This window comes from Lissotriton helveticus, chromosome 5_1, assembly GCF_964261635.1.
Source record: "Lissotriton helveticus chromosome 5_1, aLisHel1.1, whole genome shotgun sequence".
NCBI lineage: Eukaryota > Metazoa > Chordata > Amphibia > Caudata > Salamandridae > Lissotriton > Lissotriton helveticus.
In genome coordinates, this window is record NC_136065.1 from 1,655,919,531 (window position 1) to 1,655,943,383 (window position 23,853).

Below are 23,853 nucleotides of genomic sequence, written 5' to 3' on the forward strand. Positions count from 1 at the left end.
CATGACTGAGCTCGATATATAATTTTTAAGAACAATGGTTTAGTGAATCACAGTATAGCCTGATTCCATTGAAAACGAGTTTGTTCCAAGAAAATTCCACGAAACGAGTCACACAACTTCACTTCGCAAAAGCTAATTGTAAGACTCCTCTCTAGTAGAAACCACTCGGTGCATCTGTACTCGTAAATCGCTATACCACAATAATACCGTGTGCCTTATACAGAGCTAATCACAAGGCATTTATTTGTACTCTGTCCTGTATATACAATGTGTCCTAAACGCGCATATCTTAAAAGACTATGTCAGCACTCTAACTGTAACCAGCGCATAACATTTCAAAACCCGGTACAAAGCACGTATATCAAACTGCTGGGCATCAAAGCTACAAAGGAAGCCAATAGATGTTGGGGGTCGCGTAACTAAGCAAACGTGGCTGCAGCTCATACCTGTCCGTCAGTGTCTCCCAGCGTCCCTCCACGCTGCCTGGGGAGGCACCGAACGGCTTGTGAGCGGCATATTTGTAAAAACACTTCCGGACACGTGAGCCAATCATGCGTTAATGGGAGTTGTAGTCCGAAATAAGTACATATAGTGACGCGCCCACATTTATCAGAACCAATCTTTAATTCTGTCATGAATGCGGGCATGTCGTCATATATTTTCATGAATGTTATATTAAAGTGCACCATTAAGTCCCGATAGTTCGTCACGTGATCTAAGTCATATCGATATTTGGCCACGTAATCTAAAGGTGCATGGGAAATGTAGTCCACATCGAAAAGCGTACTTTGAAAGGTAAAGGTATCGGTATCGATAACTCTCAGATGTTAAAAGCACCAAATTGTACTTATAGACGCAAAAGGTTACTCTTATTATAAGATAAAAGTCAAGATACAATTAATTTTATGTGGAAATTGACAACCCCGAGGTATATGTGTTTTTTATTATTTCATATATAAACGCTGGTATATACCATAGGAGAAAAGATGTCTAAATTCTCGTTTTAACTTTATAGTATGATATGGGGAGTTGGCGAAAAGGGCAGAGTCATAAAAGATGCACCAACCGCTCGCTGTCAATCAGCGCTAAAACAAATATGGCTCAGCTATGAAACCACATAAGAAGCCAGTAGAAGAGTGAGAACATATCTACATAGGACTGCTTATTTAAAGGTCATATACTGGGTCATCTTTGTCTAGATTTCCTAAGGGCAAGGAAACTAATCTAATGAAAAAATTTGAGAAGTACCACCAAGATAGTATCAGGTGACAGCAACACATTCATTACCACAAACTAGGAAGTACATTCATTACAAACATCGGCTATTCTATTATAAAATAGTTCTCCCTCATCGCTATCTCTGCTAGGTTCATAATGAATGAGGCAGGTGTGATTGATTGCAGGTCCCTTTGTTGTAGTAGATTCCCGACTACCTCAAGTGTCTCTGTTTGTGGAATAGACGTATACAGTGATTCCACGTCAAACGAGACGAAGAGATCGGTAGCCATATAAAATTCTATCTCAGGTAGCATTCGTAAGACATCTTTGGTGTCTCTGAAAAAAGGTGGGCATTTCCCTTACCATTGGGTTCAGGAAATGATCCACGAAGGTGGAAAGTGGTTCTAAAATAGAACCAATACCCGAGATGATGGGTCTCCCCGGGGAAGGTCTCTGAGGTTTATGAACCTTCGGGAGGCAATAGAAATAAGGGATGGATGGTTGAGAAACTAGAAGGAATTGACCCTCCTGTGGTGTAATCCACCTTTCAGATGTAGCTTCCTTCACTAGATGATCAATGATCTTCTGCAACCTCTTTGTGGGGTCCTCTTTTAGGAGACGATATGATTTCTGGTCCTGCAATTGCCTCAAACACTCATTGCGATAAATTGCAGTGTCTAAAACAACAATGGCTCCGCCTTTATTGTCAGGTTTCACTATGATACTTTCGTTCGATGTGAGTGAATGCAAAGCTTGTTGTTCCTTTCTTGGTAGATTGACATTAGAGTTCTTCCTTTTGGTCTGGAAGAGGTTATTGATGTCAGTCTCAACCTCCTCTTCAAAAGTGAGCACCTTTGCAGGTAAACCAATATTTGGAGGATTGAACCTGGAGGGTTTCTTTAAACCAGTATTTTTATCCACGGCTCCTGTTTCTATATTGGTTTGTTTGGCAAAAAAGTAGTGGAGTCTGACCTTCCTAAAACACTTAGCCAATTCAACCTGAGCCACAAATGGGTCCCCATTATGAGTGGCTACAAAGCCTAAACCTCTGTTCAGGAGATTCTCTTCATCACTTGTGAGTGTGTAAGAACTTAAATTAATCATGAGACTGGCGCATTTGTCCCGCTGCTCGTCCCTGCTGTCTCTTGAGGTATCTTCTTCCCGCTCCGTAAGTCCATTGTGGCTTGTTATGTTACATCCCAATGGACCTGTTGTGGCGGCCCCTGTCTTGTTCTGCTCCTTGTTCTTCTCGGGCCAAACCCTAAAAAAAGGCGGCATACCGGGGCCCTGCTGCATCTGTGTGGGACAGAAAGGTCCCATTTGTTGTGGAAAATTGGGACCATACATCCAAGGGTTAGGCTGCCACCATGGCTGGAATTGATTATGGTTGTAAAAGTTCCCTCTCCAACCTCTTTAGTTTCCTTGTTCTCTGTTCCTATTTGATGTATTGTCATTCTGGGAGGTATCTGAATCACTTGAGATCTCTTCTGAGCTAGAAGTAGCATAAGTAGACCCCCCTCTTCGTCCGTTACGGTTGAGGACTGGTGCGATGTACGTCTCGCTCGTATAAGGGTAAATTTTCTCTGTGGAGAACTTAGCTAGATCTTTCCTAAATTTTTCTAGCTTAGTAAAAAGGATTGAATCTTTAAATTCGTTATTTTTCTTATTGCTGTCCTCCTGACTATGCTTAAATGGTGTAGATTTAACTGTTGCTTTTATTTGGCCCTCCAGAATCTGTATTTCAACCATTATTTTATCTGCCACTCGTTTTGCAGTTTTAATAATCAGGACTAGCCAGTCCCTTGTGCACTTCCAGGCAATCATTGACCAATCCCTTATAAACTCTTTGTCATCCAAGAAAAGTATTGGGGCATTGGTCACGATAAGTCCTGAAGGTGCACAATTGCCACGTAAGTATTCCGCCATGGTGATACCATGCACTATGGTCCTGGAGTGTGACCTCTTTAACACGAGTACCTTAGCCCACCAATCTTCATTACTACTGACTACCACTGGAATACATTCTAAAATACTTGGATTTTCATCTAAAATATCCTGTACCTCAGCATCATCAAAAGACAAACCCCAATTGGTGGCCATCCTTAAATAGGACAGATATAATGGAAGTAGGTGGATCTATATATATTTATCTTTCTGGTAATGGGGGTATCGTAATCATAAACAACTCCTTTGGGCAATTCAACAGAACTCAAGGAATGTCATATATGAAAAATCAATTATAAGCGGTTTAGAGACTAATCTATATGTGGACGTCTTTAAAACAATTAGCGGACCCGCAGCCTCAGCTGCTCTATAATACAACACACAATTTTTTGAAAAGGGATCCTAGGGCAAGTTTAATGACCCAAAACTAGATACATGCCCCCACTACTATCATCAACAACAAAAAGTATCTAGTGGTCAAAAAAGAAACAAACTCAACTCACAATTTATCCATTTTTTCTATTAATGAAACTTGTGTGGAACCCCAGTGCTGAATTGTGCAAAATTCAATACACGTGGGCAAAAAAACCTCAAGATTAGACTTCTACCCAGCTCTATCCAATTTTATCGTATCACTATTCACATTATTTGCACTGCTTTTTCAGCTGCCCAAATCATATCAATCTTATATCTGCACCATCCATTTGTTAATCCAACTGGTAACTGGGTTGTCACAGTCACTATTACACCTTTAGACTGTGGACATATTTACTCCTGGGTAAGGAGTCCCCAGATAATGTAAAAAGGGCGGTACAGATCGGCAACTGATGGGTAAACTTAATCTACCCTTGAGGTTTTTTTGACCACGTGTATTGAATTTTGCACAATTGAGCACTGGGGTTCCACACAAGTTTCATTAATAGAAAAAATGGGCTTTGATCGAGGATAAATTGTGAGTTGAGTTTGTTTCTTTTTTGACCACTAGATACTTGTTGTTGTTGATGATAGTAGTGGGGGCGTGTATCTAGTTTTGGGTCACTAAACATGCCCTAGGACCACTTTTCCAAAAACTGTGTGTTTTGCGAGTTATCATGCGTCATGTCTTCAAAATCAATATTTGCTATCCTGCATCGATTGGTATAAAGTAAATAACAAAAGAAAATAAATTAAAGGTGACGATTTTGAGAAAGATATTCCTAATGGAGTCGTGAAATAGGATATATTTATAATTTAATCGCATTTATTGTGATTGAATATGACCAAATAATTGGCTGTGATTTTAAATGAAATTAAGATTTGTAATTTATTGAGTTGAATAACAATTATTGATACATAATCTAAATACCGATTACTGAAGTCTATCTTCGCTGTTGATTATCACAGTTGATACATTTGTTTATAAAAAAAATCATATACAAGACTTACTAGTGAACCTGAAACGTTTCACAATGCTTTTATACTAAACATTGTTCATATTGCTGATATCGTCACAGAACCAAATTTGCACATACATGAAGGCTGAATCAGAGAGTATCAAGTAGTCATTAAAGAAGAATAAATGTATACATATATAAACATACATACTGAGTAACACGTATTGTAATATCGTAGTATATTTCCATTTTTCTGTTCTGTTGAAATTACTCAGCCTTTGTTCTCAACATTTATGATGTCACTGCAGCTTCTCAATGGTGATATTGAACCATATATTTATATTAGGGGAGTGGATGTGGCCTAACGGCTACGGCAGTCAACCTCAAAGCCATGGAACCGGCTTTGAGTCTTGGCGGGGATGCTCAACATCCTGTGATTCTGGGCAAATCACGTAATTTCCCCGAGCCTAACAAAATAAATGTATCCCTCTGTAACACATCTGGTGCTCATGGAAAGTGCTCTTATACCTTCGGATTGAGTTTGCACTTCATAAAACAACGCCCCCACCCAAAGAAAAACACCCCATATATATTGAGATAGCGAGCTTGAAAAAGCTTTTTTCTTCAAGGTGCACCTAATAATTGGCATCGATTAGAATTAGAATTCTTAGGTTTTGTTAATTGTTTTATTGCTGTTTAAGTCTTAGATTTATGAACACCTTTGATGCCATAACATATAACTGTGAAAATTTGGCAACTACTCAGGTTATTTTACTGAGTTCCTAAATGTTCAAATTCTCGCGGCTCAGTTAAAGCAAGCATGGTTAAAGGGGAGAAGTATACCTATGGTACTCTTTAACAAAAATGCACAAACTTCAACAGGAATGTAAATGTTTAGTTTTCTGTCCATACGTTAAATTAAATCCAATGTGGGATTGCAGGCTTTACCATCATACACTGTTCGGACATCAGCCACAACCAGCAGAGAATCCATCACTGCGTTACATTGAAAGCTAAAACTAGGCTGGTAACAAATGAAATTGTCCTAAAAGATGTGCTGTTGAAGGTAGGTTGTTTAACTCCGGTAACGGAATTTAACCAAGTTTTGGAGCAGTGCTTAATTTGTCCTAGTGGTGGTATAGTTGGTGAGCAGTAGTACTAATTTTGTGCCTAAGGACATATTTTTCCGACTTTGAACCAGAACCAGAGAGAGGAAAGCTGAAAAACCGGTAATAGTGAGATAACAAGACAGGAAGAACAGAGTGGTGAAAGATAGAGGCATGAGGTGAAATCATGGCTGCCTAAGGTTGGTAATTAGAAGTCCCAGAATTCAGCAGAACAGCAGAAAGTTTCTAAGAAAACTCCAGAGCTCTGCACCTATATGTTTTTTTAAAGTTTTTATTTTACAAATCGAGCCCTGGTTAGAACAGTTGGAAAGGGTCAGTAACTAGACTAATCATTATGGTTTAACATAGGTTTTTCTAGTCTTTATGACTTGGCTAGCTGTGAAAGGATCAGGAAGAAGACAGTGAGCAGGACAAAATTTAACAATCAGATGCTACAAATTCAAACACGTATTGGTAAATGCAGTAGGTTTTGCCTATGTGATTATTAATAAACAGTGTTTTGTTGTAAGTTGCTGCCTGCTGAGCAGTTGTACAAGAAAGTCTGTTAAAGTGTTATAACTTGTGTAGGTACAAAAAGACAATATACTGTGCTTTTACTATTAGTGCGGGTAAATAAAGGCAACATTTGAAAAAGGAAATGAAAGAGGGAAAACATAGAATTAATTGATGCAATAGCAATATTATGTGTTTAGAAGAGTTAAAACAACGTTTTGACCCGTTGCCAATGAACCTGCTCCAATATTCAAATTGTGCCCCATGTGCCTGCAAGATAACTGCATTTGTAACTGTCTGTTTAGTAGTAACATATAGCAATATTTTGTGTTTAGAGGAGTTAAGACAACATTTTGCCCCGGTTGTATTGCCTGTAAGGTAACTGTTCTTGTGAATGCCTGTTTAGTAGTTAACTATTGCAGTATTTGATGTTTAGAGGGGTTCATAGAGATTTAGGCCCCGGTTTCACTGCACCTGTTCCACCATTGAAATCATGACCCTAGTGCCTGCAAGGTAACTACACTTGTGATTGCTTATTTAGTAGTTAAATATAGCAATAGTTGGTGTTTAGAGGAGTTCTGACAACTCTTGGTCGAGGTGCCACTGCACCCGCAGCACCATTGAAATAATGGCTCTAGTGTCTGCTAGATAACTGCTCTTGTGACTGTGTTTAGTAGTAAACTTTAGCAATATTCTGCAGTTAGTGGGGTGCCTACAGCTTTTGGCCCTGCACCTGCTGCACCATTCCAATCAAGCCCCTTTTAACAACAAGATAACTGCAATTATGTCTGCATGTATTGTAATAGCAAAACTATGTGTTTAGAGGAGTTCTGAAAACTTTTGGGCCCAGTGCTACTGTACCTGCTGCACCACTCAAATCATAATCCTGCTGTCTGCAAGGTAACTGCCCTTGTGGCTGCCTGTTTAGTTTTCAATTTTAGCAATAATCTGGGTTTAGTTGGGTCCCTAGAGAGTTTTGCCCCAGTGCCACTGCACCTGCTGCACCAATCAAATCAAGTCCCTTTTACCTGCAAGGTAACTGCAATTGAGACTACCTGTATAGTAATAAAATATATCATTATTGTGTTTAGAGGAGTTCTGACAACTATTGGGCCCAGTGCTACTGCACATGCTGCACCATTCAAGTCATGATCCTGTTGTGCAAGGCAACTGCACTTGTGGCTGCCTGTTTAGTAGTATAATATAACAGAGCTCTTGTATATTAATGTTATTTTTAATGTGCAATTCTTTTTACAACATTTAGAATTTGATCATAATGGCCAAATGGATTACGTTGAAAAAATCAATCCAATAAAGCCCACAAAGAGCAAAAAAGGTACTGAGGTATGACTAGGAAATGCCAGAAACATTCTAAGGCTAAAGCATATGCTTTACACAACAAAGTAATACAAAGCAAGCATATCAGCATACTGCTAGAAGCTGTCTGCCTTTTCTGTAGGAGTAGATCTTATGTTAACAATGAATGGGGCTTAAACAGTGTGAACAGCTTTAGTAGAAATATCGTAAATGCATGCTTTCAGGGGAAGTTAACAAAAGAAGTTCCACACAAAAGTGAATGAACACAGTAATTTTTCTATGGAAACTTGTAAGAGCCCCCTTTTAAGATATATTTAGTACAAATGATTTCCCAAGTACAGCGCAAGCTCTGTGCAGGAGTAATCTATAAAGTACATGAAGTGTGCTTCAATTTGGTGGCTTGACCAATATCACCTAAGTAAGCAGCAGCATAAAAAAATGAATTCCATGACAAAGATTAAAATGTCCTATCAGCAGGGCCGGACTGTCCATAGCGGGCACCGAGAATTTCCCCAGTGGGCCGCTAGGGTTGGGGGCCAGTTTAGGGCCCCTTGGGGGTGATTTTGTTACAGGGCCATTTTTGCAGCATAGCTGCAGTATCCGCCGCTGTAAAGAAATCGTCAGAAACCGGCCCTGGTAAACAGCTCGGCCGCACCCCCAAACCCCTGGGGGGGCTGGCCAAGCACTTTGCCAGGGCCAGTTTCGGATCCCAATGCAGCCTAGCTGTAGTAAGATACAATGGTCAAGTTCACCCGGTACAGGTTTTGATTAGCAATATTTGACCTAATTACACTTTTAAACACAATTTATTTTGATGAGCTGAATATGAATTAGGTACTGAAAAAGGAGGAGGAAAGAAGAGATTAACTAGTAAAAATAAGTTTAGAAAAATTATTCATCATGGGTTTAAGGGCCTGAATATGATCAACTTTACATTGCCAATAATATTTTAAAATTCACCTCGAAGTAAAGTAGGTTGAGGAAGGTAACTGAGATTACCTCATCATCCCTCCCTCGCTTCCCTTCCTTACTAAATTGAGGCATCCTTGCCTCACCAGACACCCAGACCACGTGACTCAAACATGTGGAGTATATAACACCCCCACCAAACCTCCTGTAATACCACATAATCCGAAACCATACCAAAAAGGTTGGCCTGGACTACCAGGGACGGAGGGTGGGAGGGATGTAAGGATTGGAAGCGAGGGAGTAGGACTCAGAGTAATGCAATTACCGGTAAGTAATTGATGCATCACTACACTTTGTGCTATGACTGTGCACAATGGAGGATTTGCAGATTTTTCGCTCAGAAAAAGCCTTAGATTATCAGAAAGAAAATCAGATGTAACAAAAGCAGAAAATGTTTTATGGGTGTGGTTGTGGCACACATTTGAGTGAGCACTAACTCTTAGAGAGAGCTGTCTCTGCATCTCCAAGTGAACTAACATCAAAGTCACAGATTGCTCTCAACATATTCAGAACTAATTCTGGTGGGTGACTTGCTACAGACAGTGTTAGCTTTCTGTTATGAGAACTCTTGTCCACAAAACATCAAAAAGAAGCATAAAAAGGGTTGGAGGGAAAGAATGGACTTGGGAGTCAGACATTTTGAGTCATTCGTTTTCATGGGTTTTTCATGGTTTTTCGTTGCTTGGATACACTATCCATCGAGGCCATGGAGTTTCCAGGATGGTTACTGTAAAGTGTGTGCTGCAGCCCAATTATGCCAGGAAACTTAAGTATAATTGAGAGGAACTTTATTTATATTCCAGCAGGAGAGCGCCGTCCGTCCGGTGCTCTCCGTTACTTTCCCTGACTCGCGCTCTGTCGGGTATCCCAAAATGGTCGACGCACGTGCTGCGTCATGACGCAGCGCGCGGCGACTAAAGCGCTACTCTACATATCTCCCCCTTTTTTATTACAAACAGAAAACAACAGTCTTATAGTAAAACACCTTATCTTCCTTGCCCTAGTTCAAAGTCTCGAAATCTGGTAGGCCTCCCCACCGCGCGGCCTGCTTGTGTGCGCCTTACCGAAGTGGAGGAACCTTCTCTGGAACTGTCCATTAGCACAAGGACTTCTTCTCCTTGGGGTTTCACTCTCCATACCCAGGTGTTCTCCAATCACAGGGATGTCCCCGTCTCCGAACTCCCCGCTGCTCACTCCTGCTCCAGAACCTTCTTCTCCTTCTGGGAGTGTCTCTTCACTCTCCGGTGGCATTTGGTCTTCAGAGGTCCTCCCATTTCCTTTGTTAGACCATTGTAGGATCTTATTACATTTGGCCATGCAGTCTTGGGACCAGACATTTCCGTCACTGAGCAACACTGCTCTGTCATACACCTCCTTCACCTGCATAGGTGGACTATATTTGCTATCGCCTTTCTTCCGCCGCACGGCTAGCTTGACTCTAACCCATTCTCCTCTCTCAAGGGCTGCGTCTTTCACATTCCTTCTTCAGTTATAGTTGTCTGTGTATACCTTCTGGGCGTTCTCCAGATTATGCTGTACCACCGCTGTGGACCACTTGCTGGTCACAGTCTTTTCCTTACATGCTAGGTTGTCTTTGGTAAAGGGGTTGCACCCTCTTAGAATCTGGAAGGGGCTATACCCCGTGCTTGTGGGAGTGATGCAATAGGCCCACAACATGCTCTGGACTTCCTTTTCCCGATCTTTGCCCATCGTGATGGCTGCTTGACCGGATCGCATAATGAGTCTATTGAACCGCTCCACTAGTCCATTACCGGCAGGGTGGTATATAGAGGTGTGTTTGGTTTTGATGCCATTTCTCTCCATGTACTTGTTCCACTTCTCCAGCGTGAACTGTGGCCCATTGTCGCTCAAGATGGATCGGGGAATACCCTCCCGTAGGAAGGTGGCAGTAAGAAACCGGAGAACTGTTTCTGTGTCCATCTCTTCCTGTATGTGCACCTTCGGCCATTTTGAATACCTATCGATGAGAACACCCATGTATTTAGGCGTGCCCTGATTGTCCAATACGAGTCCTAGGATGTCTATAGACACTTCCTCCCAGGGATTTATTGGGCTGATAAATTTTCCCAACGCTGGTCTCAGAGGTGTCAAGGTCTTGTCTGCTCTTTGACACTGGTCACACATCCTTACGTGTCTCTCCACGTGGAGGTCCATTCCCGGCCACCAGTACATTTGTTTCATTCTCATCTTCGTCTTTACTATTCCCAGGTGCCCTTCATGTAATACTGCCAGAAGGTGGGGAATCAACGCTGACGGGGGAACTACTTTGTCTCCTCTGTACAAGAATGTCCCTTTGTCCCGATGGATAGTTCCTCCCGCACCTCGTAAAGTTTCCTGAGTGCTGGCCGCAGGTGTTTCTTTTCTGCCCATCCTCTCAGCAGGTATTCCTTGACCTCCTCCATGTCAGGGTCTTCTTCATAGGCCTTTGTCCATTCCTGGTTGCTTATCAATCTCTCTTCCATCAGAGCTACCATGACCTCCCCTTCTTCCGCACTGCTGGAGGCTTCCTCCATCGCCGAGGCCCTACTGAGGTAGTCGTCTATCTTGTTTCTCTTCCCAGGGATATATTCCACGTCGTACCTATAGTCTAATAGTATCAAAGTCATTTTCGCAATGCAGGGAGTGGCGCTTGCATGCTCGCTCGAAGTGAGAACTTTGACCAGTGGTTTGTGATCAGTCTGGAGATGAAATCTCGTGCCCCAAAGGAATTGGCGGAACTTCCCCATGGCCCACACTACTGCCAGCATCTCCTTCTCTATCACGCTGTATTTTTGCTCTGTGGGCGATAGGGCCCTTGATGCAAAGCTGAGCGTCTCCATTGTTCCATCTTTCCTTTAAGGACTGCTCCAAATCCTTTTTCGCTGGCGTCTGTTGTCAACACCGACCTTCCTTGGGGGTCATACCCTTGCAGCGGTATCGCCTTGCTGATATCACTCTTAATGGTTTCAAATTCCTTTTGCGTTTCTTCTGTCCATGTGAACACGGTTTTGTCCCTTATGAGTTGTCCTAGGTGATGGGTCTTGGTGGCAAAGTGTTGCACAAATTTGCTGTAGTACTCAGCCATTCCTAGGAAGGATCTCACTTCTTCTTTGTTGCTTGGTGCTGGTGCGTCACAGATTTCCTTCACGTTGGCCCATTTGGGTGTGATACCTTGTTCTCCGATTTCATGCCCTAGGTATGTGACCGAGTTCATTCCGAACTGGCACTTCTCCCATTCAACTGTCAGGCCGCTGTCTTCCAGGACTCGAAACACTGTGTCTAGCTTCCTGTCATGGTCTTTAAGATCTTTCCCCATCACTAGTATGTCGTCCTGGAAGTACTGCACTCCTTCGAGGTCTTTAAACAACCGGTGCATGAGTTTTTTAAATACTGCTGCTGCCGACGATAGACCGAAGGGCATGCGGTGGAACTGGTAGCACCCAAAAGGTGTTATAAACGATGTCAGTTTCCTGCTCGCTGGGTGCAGGTCTACCTGATGGTATGCTGACGTGAGATCGATCGTGGAGAACCATATTACCCCCTTCGTTCTTGCCAACATCTCTCCGTTCCGAGGTAGCGGGAACTTCTCCACAATGATGCATTTGTTCAGCTCGAGCAGATCCACACAGAGCCGAACCTTGCCGTTAGGGTTCATGGCCACCACTAGGGGCGCCAGCCACTCTGAACTGTCTATTGGTTCAATAATTCCGCTCTCTAGTCATAGTCATAGTCATAGTCATACATTCTTATATAGCGCACAGTTCACCGCAAGTCTCTTCCAGTCTGTGCAATTCCAGTTGTACTGCCTCCTTTACCGCTATTAGTATGTTCCTTACTTTGTGGGACACTGGCGTAGAGTTCTCCTTGAGGGCTATCCGATGCACAAACTTCTCCAGCTTGCCGACCTTCCCGCCAAATACTTTGGGGAATTCTCTCTTCATCTTCTCGAAGTCCTGCAAGTGCCCCGTACCTGTCATTAGCACCTGCGTGTCTCCTCCTGGATTCAACTGTATCCCCAGGTCACCTTGATCGGTCCACCCTAGTATCGACGGGCCCTACTCCGCTACATACAGTTTCCACTCAGCGCTCCGCCCTTTGAACTCAAAAGTTAAAACTCTGTATCCGACCATGGGGATAGGTTCTCCTGTGAAGGTGACTGGCCTTATGTCCGGAGGTTCTAGACATGACCCTAGACAAGGTCTGAATTGCTCATTCCATACAGTTCTTTGGATAATGGTGTACGGGGAGCCCGAGTCCGCCACCATTTTGATCTGTACTCCTCCAATCACCATCTCACATTGTGGTTTACGGAATCCCCTGCACTCGATGCCCTGTACTTGACCTTCCACACACAGTACATTGTCTTCTTCATCCTGTTCTCTTTCTTCTCCTTCCTCCTGCTCCTGTTTCACATACTTCACCGTGGGCCTTCTCACCTTGCGCTGACATAACTTTTCGTAGTGTCCAACTATGCCGCAGAACATGCACTTCGCTCGGAACGCCAGACAGCGCTTATCGTGGGCTGCATGGGATAGGCAGCCACACCTGTAGCATGCGTTTGTGCTTTCTCTGTTCTACTTTCTCTGTTGCATTGGCTTCCCTGTACGTCTGTTCGGAACTTTGCTTTCCGCGGCCGTGGGTTTGTTCCTTCCTGTTGGTTCAGCATCATCCACTTTATTAACCATGGGCTTCTGGGTGGATTCTCTCTTCGCTGCATCTACGCATCTTTTGGAGAGCTCTGCCTTTTTTACCATGGCGATCACCTCTTTGAGCGTGGCATCTCCATTCACCCATAGTTTGTCCTGGATCACCTTAATAGTGGTATGCATGACTATCTGATCCTTGACGAACTCATTGTGCAACGCTCAAAATTTGCACGTTATCGCCAACTTCTTGAGTGCGGCTACCTAGTCGTCTATTGATTCACCCACCTCCTGTTTCCTCTTTTGGAAATTATATCTATCAATGGATGTGCACACAGCCGGCTGATAGTGGTTGTTAAGGTCTTTTATTGCGTATCTGAAAACATCGTCGTCTGCAGCTTGCCTGGGGGTGGGCACTAGATTCTGGAAGACCCTGATCCCTTCTGGGCCTAGGTTGTGCAGGAGTATCCTCCTCTTCCTCTTGCTGGGGAAGGCTTCCCCATTTTTGTCTTCCAGAGCTTCTATGTAATTCATAAAGTACTCTCTCCAGTCCTCCCACTTCATCAGTGGTTCTCCTGGTTTGGGCAAGAATGGGATTGGCGTCGTGAGTGAGGATGCTTGCGCACTCATTTCGGCGCGTCCTTCTGGATCCGTCTCTTGACCTCTAGGGCTACCTGACGCGCTTGCGCTCTCACCGTGTGCCCGTGCCTGTTGGGGTCCTTCTGCACCCTCTTCTCCTCTTCTCTGTGACTCCGCCAGGGCCTCACTTGTCTTCTGGCACTAGCTCATGGGGTGGCCCTCTCAGTGTAGTGTCCTCTTCTTCCTCTCTCCGGTCCACAAGGTGGTGGAATCACTGTAGGCCAGTCCCTGGCTCCTCACCCCTGTCGCACTCTGCCCCTTGTACCTGGCACTCTGCTTCTACTCCTGCTGCTCGGTCTTCGTGGCCCTGCGCCTCTGCCACGATCTCCTGCTGGCTGTGCCTGGTAGTTGTTCCTCTCCATGTTGTTCCTCGAGGGGTGCACCGTGATGCTGTGACCTCCACTCCTTCGTCTGTTGGGCTCTCCTTGTCTGGGTCTGTTGTATTTTTTCTATATGTTCGGGCCCCAGCCTCGTCGCCACTGTAAAGTTGGTGCTGCAGCCCAATGATGCCAGGAAACGTAAGTATAATTGAGAGGAGCTTTATTTATATTCCAGCAGGAGAGAGCCGGGCGTCCGGTGCTCTCCGTTACTTTACTCGACTCGCGCTCTGTCGGGTCCCAGAAAATGGCCGCCGCGCGTGCTGCGTCATCACGCAGCACGCAGCAACTAAAGCGCTACTCTACAGTTACTTTGTTCAATTTCTGATCCCATTCGGTATTAGTGATGTGATTTAATTTGAAGTGCAAAATGATATGTACCTTGCTATTGAGGCACTCTGTGTATTTTGGACTTTGCTGACACAATAGCATTTTAATTGCTTAACTGTGGCTTTACTGCTGGCTGCTTGGAATGCTAACAGTTTCTGCTTGCATATAAAGGCTGCCTTTTTAAAATAGCAATTGCTCAACAAAACTCTTCTAGCCTAAAATAACACCCAGAACCCTAATACAAGAGGTTATTCTGTAATAATCCGGCCCTTAAGCCTCTCGCAACTCAGACCCTAAACCTCCAGCCACACACTTTATCTATTCTTAACTAATCTGTAAGACATCATCATATAGAGTAAACACTCCCTGTCCCCTCTCCCTCTGTAGCTTTTGCCCCTAATGCTCATCCTACCTTTAAGGAGCCTCCTCACCTAACCATGTCTCCCGGCAGCTCTCGAGCTGGTATCAATCGACCAGTATTGATCGAACCCTCAGTCTGTGCTCCGACAGACGGCGTCTATCACACCCCGCAGGAACCCACTTCATAGGTATTTCATGGCCCTTCATTGGTCTAATGCAAGACTACCCAGTTGAACAGTAAACACATGAAAAATACTAACCCATAATTAATTTCCAATTCAGAAACCAAAAGAACAGTGCTATTCATTATTTTCCATTGTGCATTCCTTTCATAAATTAAATATGTGGGGGCAGGCTTTCCTGGAGACAGAAGAAATGTACTGGTCCCTTATCTTAAATATCTGCTTTGCAATATTCTTCTGTTTATGTCTTTTAAGCTAGTCACTTACAATGTATTTAGCAGAGCTACCAACCCTTCCTACAAGAACTACCTATTATACCCATCGAACACACCTGTCAAACCGATCTGCAAGACCCATCTACTTTAACTATTATGTCTAGCATAACTAACCTATACCTTCCAACCATACCTAACCTATCATAGCGAACCTACCCCATACCTAACCTCTTATACCTATCTAGCATACCTACCACATCTACCTGCCATACCTTCTTGCCTACCACACCTATTTATCCATAATACATACCTATCATATTTAACCTATCAACCATACCTACGTAATTACCTATCTATCTACACACCACACCTACAATACCTTGACTACCAACATTGACCTTGCTACTTTACAAACTTACCATTCGTACCTATCACATCCAGTAATTTCCCATACATACCTAACGTGTCATAACATAGCTAGCTAACCTATCTCGACCTCTGTAGTATGTATGAGGTGGGGTTTTGTGAAAAGTAAAAGTTATATTTCGGGACCTTTAAGACAGCTTAGGTTACCATGGGTTCAACAGGAAGCACGCGTGTCCAAACTTAGCAATGTCTAGGATCCGTCTAGGGTACCGCATCACACACCAGGAAAGGGACAGTCACAGATGTGTAAGGGCATAACATGTAAATGCCATTGCTTCTCTAAAGATAAAAGTATTTATTGGCTTTGCCATTGTTATCAACAGAAATTGTGAAGAAATAGAGAGCAGTCACTTTCGAGGAAGGATATTTTAGTCCATTGCTCAGATTCACCCCTCGTGGTTTGGTAATGCCCACCCAGCAGCACAGTATGTGATATCAATGTGCAGTTAGAGCTTTTTTTATAGATGAGGTCATGCGAGCACCCTAAAACGTTCTCATTTTGTATTTACTTTGCCACAAGTCTCATTTGAAGACAAGCTTTTAAACATCAATAAACAGATGAATATTGTCATGCCAGCACTTGACATCGCGTGGCCACCAAATGCTTCAGAGCTACCACATCCAGTCTGTTGCCACCTATTAATGCACAGCCAAGTTCGCTCATGGTACAGGAATGTGGAGGGTGCACCAAATACCTGGGAGACACCCAGGAAGGTCTAGGATATGGGGCGGAACCTGTCTGAGACTCTCAGAATGTTTGATAGAAAAGGAGTAGCCCGAGTGTGAGTCTAAAACGTGTCACTTTCCTTTTCCAGTGACAACATCCAAGCCTGAAGTCTACCCATTGGTGAACTGCTGTGAGAACCAGTCTGGCACCAATGTGGCCATCGGATGCCTAGCCGCTGGCTATCTCCCTGAGCCGGTGGAGATGACTTGGAGCAACGACGAGCCCATCTCAATTGGGGTGAAGAACTACCCTTCAGTGAAGGGGCAAAGCTCCCAAAACTACATCCAGGGCAGCCAGCTGTCTGTCACAGCATCAGACTGGGAGAGCAAAACGTATTCCTGCATGGTGAAACACCAATCCAGCAGCATTCCTTTCACCCGGGAGGTGTCAAATTCAGGTAGGCATGTATCTTCAAGACGTCAGAGGCTCCTCTTGGTGTCAGTGATGTTTGTGAGGTCAGTGAGAGGCCCAGTCCTGGCTGTCAGTGGCACTGTTCTGTGGTCAGTGAGACACATTGCTTTGGTAAGTGATGGTTACTTTTAGTGATGTACATGTGTATGTGTCTGGTCAGTGAGAGGCAACTCCCTGGATGTCAATGTATATATATATGTATCCAGGTTCAATACAAAGAACTTCTCTTGACGCAAATGTATATGTTTTTATGGTCAGTGTGAGGCGCCCTTCTTGATGAAAATATATATGGTCAGTGAGAGACAACTCACTTGATGCCAGTTTGCTGTATAATGATCCATCGCTCTTGATGAAAATGTTCCTGGTTATATGCTCACTGAATGGCACTTCTCTTGAAGTCAGTTCATGTTTGATGGTCAGGGAACAATCCTTCAGCTTTAAATGCATTCATTTTCTGGTATCTGAGGGGCACTTCTTTAGCTGTCAATGTATATCTCCACGCCCGTTGGAACTGCATACCCTCTTCTTTGTACATTGTTTTGGGCACATATGCTGGACCTGGAATAAAAGCCTTATTGTCCCTCCTCTTGTTAATAATGTATATTTCTGTCATCAGAGTCAGAAACCATTCTTACAGGCAATGCAAATGTTTCCATGTTCAGTGAGATGCTCCTCTCAGTAATTTAATGTATTCTATTCTCAGCGAGAATCCTTCTCTTGCTATTGCTATCACTACCTTTGTATTTGCAGTGAGGGAGCAGCGCCTCTCCTGCTACCAATGAAAACATGTCTAGTGTCAGTGGAAGGCAGCTATCTGTATGTCACTACATATTTCTCAATGGTTAGTGTGAGCTGCTTCTCTTCCTGGCGGTGTCCATCTTTCTTTAGCAGGATCGGACTGCTACAGAACATTGTCCCTGGACACTAAAATAAAAGTGCCCCAGCCCCCCCACCCTTATTACATTAGATAGCAAAAAAAGAGCTGTGTTTGCTAATTGGGGCAGTTTTTAACTTGTGAAGGCACGCTGTATAAATGTTTGCAAGGTATTGAAGACTGCGTGGATTTTAGCTTTCTGCTGGAAATGTTTCTTTTGATATTAGGGAAGTCAACAGTATAAACCGTGCTCAGCAGACCATAAACAGGCCCCCAAACAACCATAAAATTGACAACACTCTGACTTGTCAGACCAGCCCTTCTGACACTTCCTGATTGCCCTTTAGGCCACTGACCTGTCAGACCAGGCCTTCGGGCATTGCCTGATTGCCCTACAGGCCACTGACCTATCAGACAAGGCCTTTGGGCACTGCTTGATTGCCTTACAGGCCACACACAGACCTGTCAGACCAGCCCTTATGGCATTGCCTGATTGCCTTACAGGCCACACACAGACCTATCAGACCAGCTCTTATGACACTGCCTGATTGCCTTGCAGGCTAAACATAGACCTGTCAGACCAGCCCTTATGGCACTGCCTGATTGCCCTAAAGGCCACTGACCTAGTCCGACACGACCTTCGGCACTGCCTGATTGCCTTACAGGACACTGACCTGTCAGACCAGGCCTGCTTGCACTGCCTGATTGCCATACAGGCCACTGACCTGTCAGACCAAACATTTGGCACTGCCTGATTACCTTACAGGACACTGACCTGTCAGACCAGGCCTTCGGGCACTGCCTGGTTGCCTTACAGGACACTGACCTGTCAGACCAGGCCTTCGGGCACTGCCTAGTGGCCTTACAGGCCAACCCAGACCTGTCAGACCAGGCCTTCGGGCACTGCCTGATTGCCTTGCAGGCCATGCACAGACCTGTCAGACCAGCTCTTATGACACTGCCTGATTGCCTTGCAGGCTACACACAGACCTGTCAGACCAGCCCTTATGGCACTGCCTGATTGCCCTACAGGCCACTGACCTGTCCGACCCGACCTTTTGGCACTGCCTGATTGCCTTACAGGAAACTGACCTATCAGACCAGGCCTTCTTGCACTGCCTGATTACCCTACAGGCCACTGACCTGTCAGACCAGACCTTTGGGCACTGCCTGATTGCCTTACAGGACACTGACCTTTCAGACCAGGCCTTCGGGCACTGCTTGGTTGCCTTCAGGCCACCCCAGACCAGTCAGACCAGGCCTTTGGGCACTGCCTGATGGCCTTACAGGCCACGCACAGACCTGTCAGACCAGCCCCTATTGGCACTGCCTGATTGCCCTGAAGGCCAGTCAGTCCCTTCCTGTCTTTAGTCCATGAGATGTTCGTAACTGGTTTGCATGCCTTTCTTTTTCTGTGCCCAGTCTGTGCATCGAACCAGCGCGACCCTACGGTGCAGCTCTTGCTCCCATCCTGTGAGGGCGATAACATCGAACTGACGTGCCTACTCAGCAACTACACACCAAAGGGCATGAACGTGAAGTGGCTAGTAAATGGCAAAGCAAACAGCGAAATGTCCAGGCGGAGCACCTTTGAGGAGTCCAAAGCCGACAGCAAAACGTTTGTGGGCATGAGCCTCCTGCGCGTGACCAAAGACAGCTGGGAGAGAGGAGACACCTACACCTGCAACGTGATCCGAGAAACCGCGAAGCAGCCCTTCTCCGAGATGCACAACATAAGCAGATGCTCAGGTAGGAGAGCGGTGCGTGATGACGAGTCTCGTGAAGTGGGAGGGGTGCTCTATTGTATGACCTTGGTAACACCTTGATACTACTCTAAAGATGGCCGCATCTGGATAACATGTAGGGCCTGAAAAAGCACGAGCTGTTACTGATGGGCACTTCATGCCTTGTAATGGGACGCTTCAAAGTATCACAAGATAGAGAAAAAACTTTCCACTTCGCGGAAAAGGTTAAATTTGAAAGGAAGAATACACATGTTTAAGTTTTTGAAGTTATTCTCGTCCACCTTCTCAATTATAGAGACGTAAAAATATTTCATATGTTAGGCTATTCATATTTCACAATCAGAAGTGCATTTAACTCGGGAATTCATTGAACCTAAGTAGAGGTCGAATTGCAAGTATTTAACATTGAGGACTTTTTTTATGTAACATGACAGATAATGCAGTAATGTAGATTGGTCCTGTAATGAATGTCACACCCTGCTCTTTGGTTGCATTTCCTAATCAGATAAACAATATATCCATAGGGCCATATGTATCATAGTTCCGTTTTGCGAATTCTAAATAGCGATTTTTAAGGAATCGCTATTTAGAATTCGCAAAACGGTATGTAGGTAAAAAAATCGCATTTTTATAGCGATTCCTTAACATTCCTAATTTGCGATTAGCAAATTGCTAATCGCAAATTACCCATTCATTTCTATGGGCCAGGAGGCCCATAGGAATGAAGGGGAAATTTGCGATTAGCAATTTGCTAATCGCAAATTAGGAATATTTTCAAGGGTGCAGGGGTGTCTCAAGAACACCCTGCTGCACCCCTGACAATGACATGTGGGGGCATAGGGCGCACATGTATGAGCGGCATATGGCACCTTTGTTTTTTTTTAAAATAGCTTTTATTAAAGAATTCGCAACTTACCACCAACTAGAAGTTGGTGGTAATTTGCGAATCCTTATGGGCATTTTTTAAATATTTTTTCTTTGATACATTGCATTTAAGGAATCGCAAAATTTGCGATTACTTAAGTGCAATCGCAAAATAAGGAATAGCAAATTTTACAAATCCTTATTTTGTAGCAGAAATGTTACATACATACCATTTAGCTAATTAGCATTCGCAAAGGCCGAAATTCGGCGAATTTCGGCCTTTGCGAATGCTAATTAGCTTGATACATATGGCCCATAATCTTTAATTAAACACATTTAATGTGTGTATGTAAAATGCGAATTTTTTTTGCAAAATTCCACATAAATCCACAAAGTACTAATCCTTCACTTCACTCTGTGTATTAGCACAAAATCTGTCTTTGTGCCAATTTGCCTGGTGGAACGAATTTAAACAAAAGCACTGCGAGCAACAGTAGTTTTGTTGTATCAATGCATTTGTGGTACATTTTTTACCATGAATGGTGTATTTGCGGTTAATGTTTATCTCAAATAGTATGATGGCATGTACATTTGTAAAGAGGCATAATGGCGTACTTTCTAGAATTTTGTATAACAAGTTTAACACATAATTCCCGAAATTATACAAATATTGCCTGCATAATTTAACTTGCACCCAGGCATAATATATATATACAACCTCCAAGCAGATACCATCAAGAAAGGAGGCCATATGCACTTGAAAACTGCGGAGTAAAAAAGTTTATTGTCAATTCATAGTGGCTGCAGTGAAGTGGGTAACACGATAACAAACAAAAAATGTGTTAGTAGTGTTGAAATATAAATATAATAAAAGTATCAAAATGTCTACCATATACGTTTATGACATTGGTCACCATCTTCAACATTTTGGTAAACCAACATAATATAATCTATGTCCAATTCAATCAAAAAACATACATTCAATCCCAGGGGTTTATGTATAGCTGCAAGTCATAAGTCCTCACCACAAATGAACATGAACAGGGATGAACATATGAAAATATGGACCCGTTTTCCAAATTAAGAGAGGGGTCCTGGAGAGCTGGTTGAAAAGGGGCTGTCAACCTTTCAGCCTTCCCTGTCTATATGCCAGAAAAACCTAGTGGCAGCTGGTAGGGAACGGTGGCGCAGCGGGGATATGGGGAGGGGGTAGAAAATAATGAAATAAGAAAGAAAACTTACCTGCTGGTCGCGTCGCCTGCCGCCGCCTCTCTGCTGCCTCTCCTTTTCGCAGGAAGCACCCGGGCTCCGAGGCTCTCTAAGTTAATCACAACGCTGCAATACATCATTGTGATTGCTTCCTTTAAGTTCCCCAAAGCCAATCACATTGCTGTATTGCAGTGTTGGGATTGGTCTAAGCTCTGTTGTTCGGCTCTCAGACGGGGACAGGGAGCCTGTGCATGTTCCCCACAAGACTGTGTAATGCAGCCGGGAGGGGAACATTCAAAGTGCGCATGAATGTTTTGTTGGCCAGAGACGGCTGGTCAAACATTCATGCACACTTTAAGTGTGCTCATCCACTCCTCTCCTGCTCTGGCCGGCCCGCCCCACCCCACACCTAGGAATGGAAAAATAAAATGATAATAACGTTTCGTCATTATCATTTCATTTTTCCTCTACACTTCTCTTAAAGCAGTGGGGCGACTCTCCTCCGACTTAGTGGAGGAGCCGCCCCTGGAAAAACCAAAGGCAAACGTGACAGATAACCAGAGACTAAGCAGAGGGTCACTCACAGTGAATTGCTCATCTTCTGGGAACACTTCGGATCAATCGTATGCCTCACAGTATGAATAGGACAAAAGAGAATCACAAAACATTGGAAGGTGTGGCCTCACCCAGCCCCCGGCGTTCATGCTTCATCATTGGCCAGGCCACATTCACCCGAGAACATTCTAGTCATGAATTTGCTCCCTGTGGTTACAGGGAGTACTTTTAACTGTGGGTATTGGTGGAACTACAATCTAGAAAGCATGAAAATCCCTAAGCCTGAAGTGTTTCTATTTATTGAGAGTGGGGCAGAGGGATGATTACAACTTATTGAGCTGCATAGGACTGCCAATTATCCCTGCATCTAAATGGGTCAACCTGTTTCTGCCTGTGTAACAGCCCTAAAAAGTGCTCCTGACTTTCTTCGGACCCAGATCCTCACTTTTCTAACTTCTTCCAATAATAGTACTTATGCATCCGTCAGCCAGCATCCACACTGTACAAATAAGTACAGTGTATGATCCTCTAGTTTTCCCCTAACAATATTTGTTTAGGATGGAACCATCAGAGTGTCCGTGAAAGTCCTTTGTATCTGGAAATTGTAATTACTATTGAAGATAAAATTGTTGGATTTAGGGATAACTCTTGGATTGTAACGTGGGACAATGGGTAGGCTTGTGTTGCACCCAACAGGTTATTTCCAATGCCAGATTGTTCTTCCCTAGTGCTTGGCCAGCTTTTTTTCAAATTATTTTTCTGATTTATGAATCTTTAATAAGATTTGCGAATCCCAACACAAGCTTTACACCCTTATGTCCAAAATGGTGGTCTTGATAACGTGGACACTGATAATTTGAGATATCTTGGGTTCACAAGTCACAAATGATTTGTGAATCCCAAATCTTTTGACAAAAATAGTTGCATTTGTTACTGAAAGGAGTGGCCCCTGAGGATCCCTTCCACTGAGGCCAAGGGTGTTCCTCCCTTGCTACCCTAAGATGCTTCTTTTGCATTCCCCTGGCTCTAAAATGGTGGTCACAATATAAAAATACTTGCATGCAGCAGACTATCAGATTGTTTGGATTTGCAAACCAGCTTTGGATGCTTGGATCCAAATAGGAACAAAAGGCTGCCTCATCCAATGCAAATCTCCTTTTTTAAATTGCTGGACTCATGAATCCTAAACATCAGAGATATGCAAAAGTGTTAACCCTTTTAAGCACACTGGGGAACTTTTTAAAAATGTTATACCTCACAAATACTGAACAGATTTGCACTAAACCAAATAAAACTCATTTTGTGAATACAGTTCTATTTTCATACCAAGTTTAGTGTACATCCCTTCAGGTATTGGGGCTGTAGAACTGAGCAAAATATCATATGGGAGCTAAAACCCCTCCTAACTCTTTTCCTGTGAATGGAGCTTCACAAATGTAGGCATGTCGAACATTAAATCAGTAAGTAGATTACCAAGTTTCATGCAAATATGTCCAATGGGGCAAAGGTTTTAGGCAAAACACACCTTTCCAATATAAACACCAACTGATCCATTATTACATGATTGCCACTGGGGAGAGAGATAATATAGCTATAGATATACAGATACATATAAAGAAAGACATAGAGGTAGATAGAGATAGAAACGATAGAGATTTAGATATATTTCCTACTTATGGTTAGCTCCATATGAGAACCTAGGCCTTGCATTTGGTGTGTGAGTTATTGTTTACATGGCAGGTGTGCGAGTTTGGCTTTTGGAGTTTTGCCATTTTATTCATAATTTAACCTTACTGTGATTGTAATTTTTAAAGTGAATTTCAGAAGGCTCATTACACATGCATTAGAGTGTTATG

General features: G+C 43.5%; 1 protein-coding gene and 1 gene segment (V, D, J or C); both read left to right on the plus strand.

The window, feature by feature from the left end:
• LOC144755687 (immunoglobulin alpha-2 heavy chain-like) overlaps window positions 1-23,853 on the plus strand; it is a 1,801,746-nt gene that overhangs the window by 958,113 nt on the left and 819,780 nt on the right.
• The window catches only part of LOC144755686 (uncharacterized), a 233,426-nt gene that overhangs the window by 57,119 nt on the left and 152,454 nt on the right, over window positions 1-23,853 (plus strand). Inside the window, exons 2-3 of the mRNA XM_078644864.1 lie at window positions 16,428-16,736; window positions 19,047-19,373. Coding sequence (XP_078500990.1) covers window positions 16,428-16,736; window positions 19,047-19,373 — 636 coding nt within the window. The remainder of the gene's footprint in view (window positions 1-16,427; window positions 16,737-19,046; window positions 19,374-23,853) is intronic.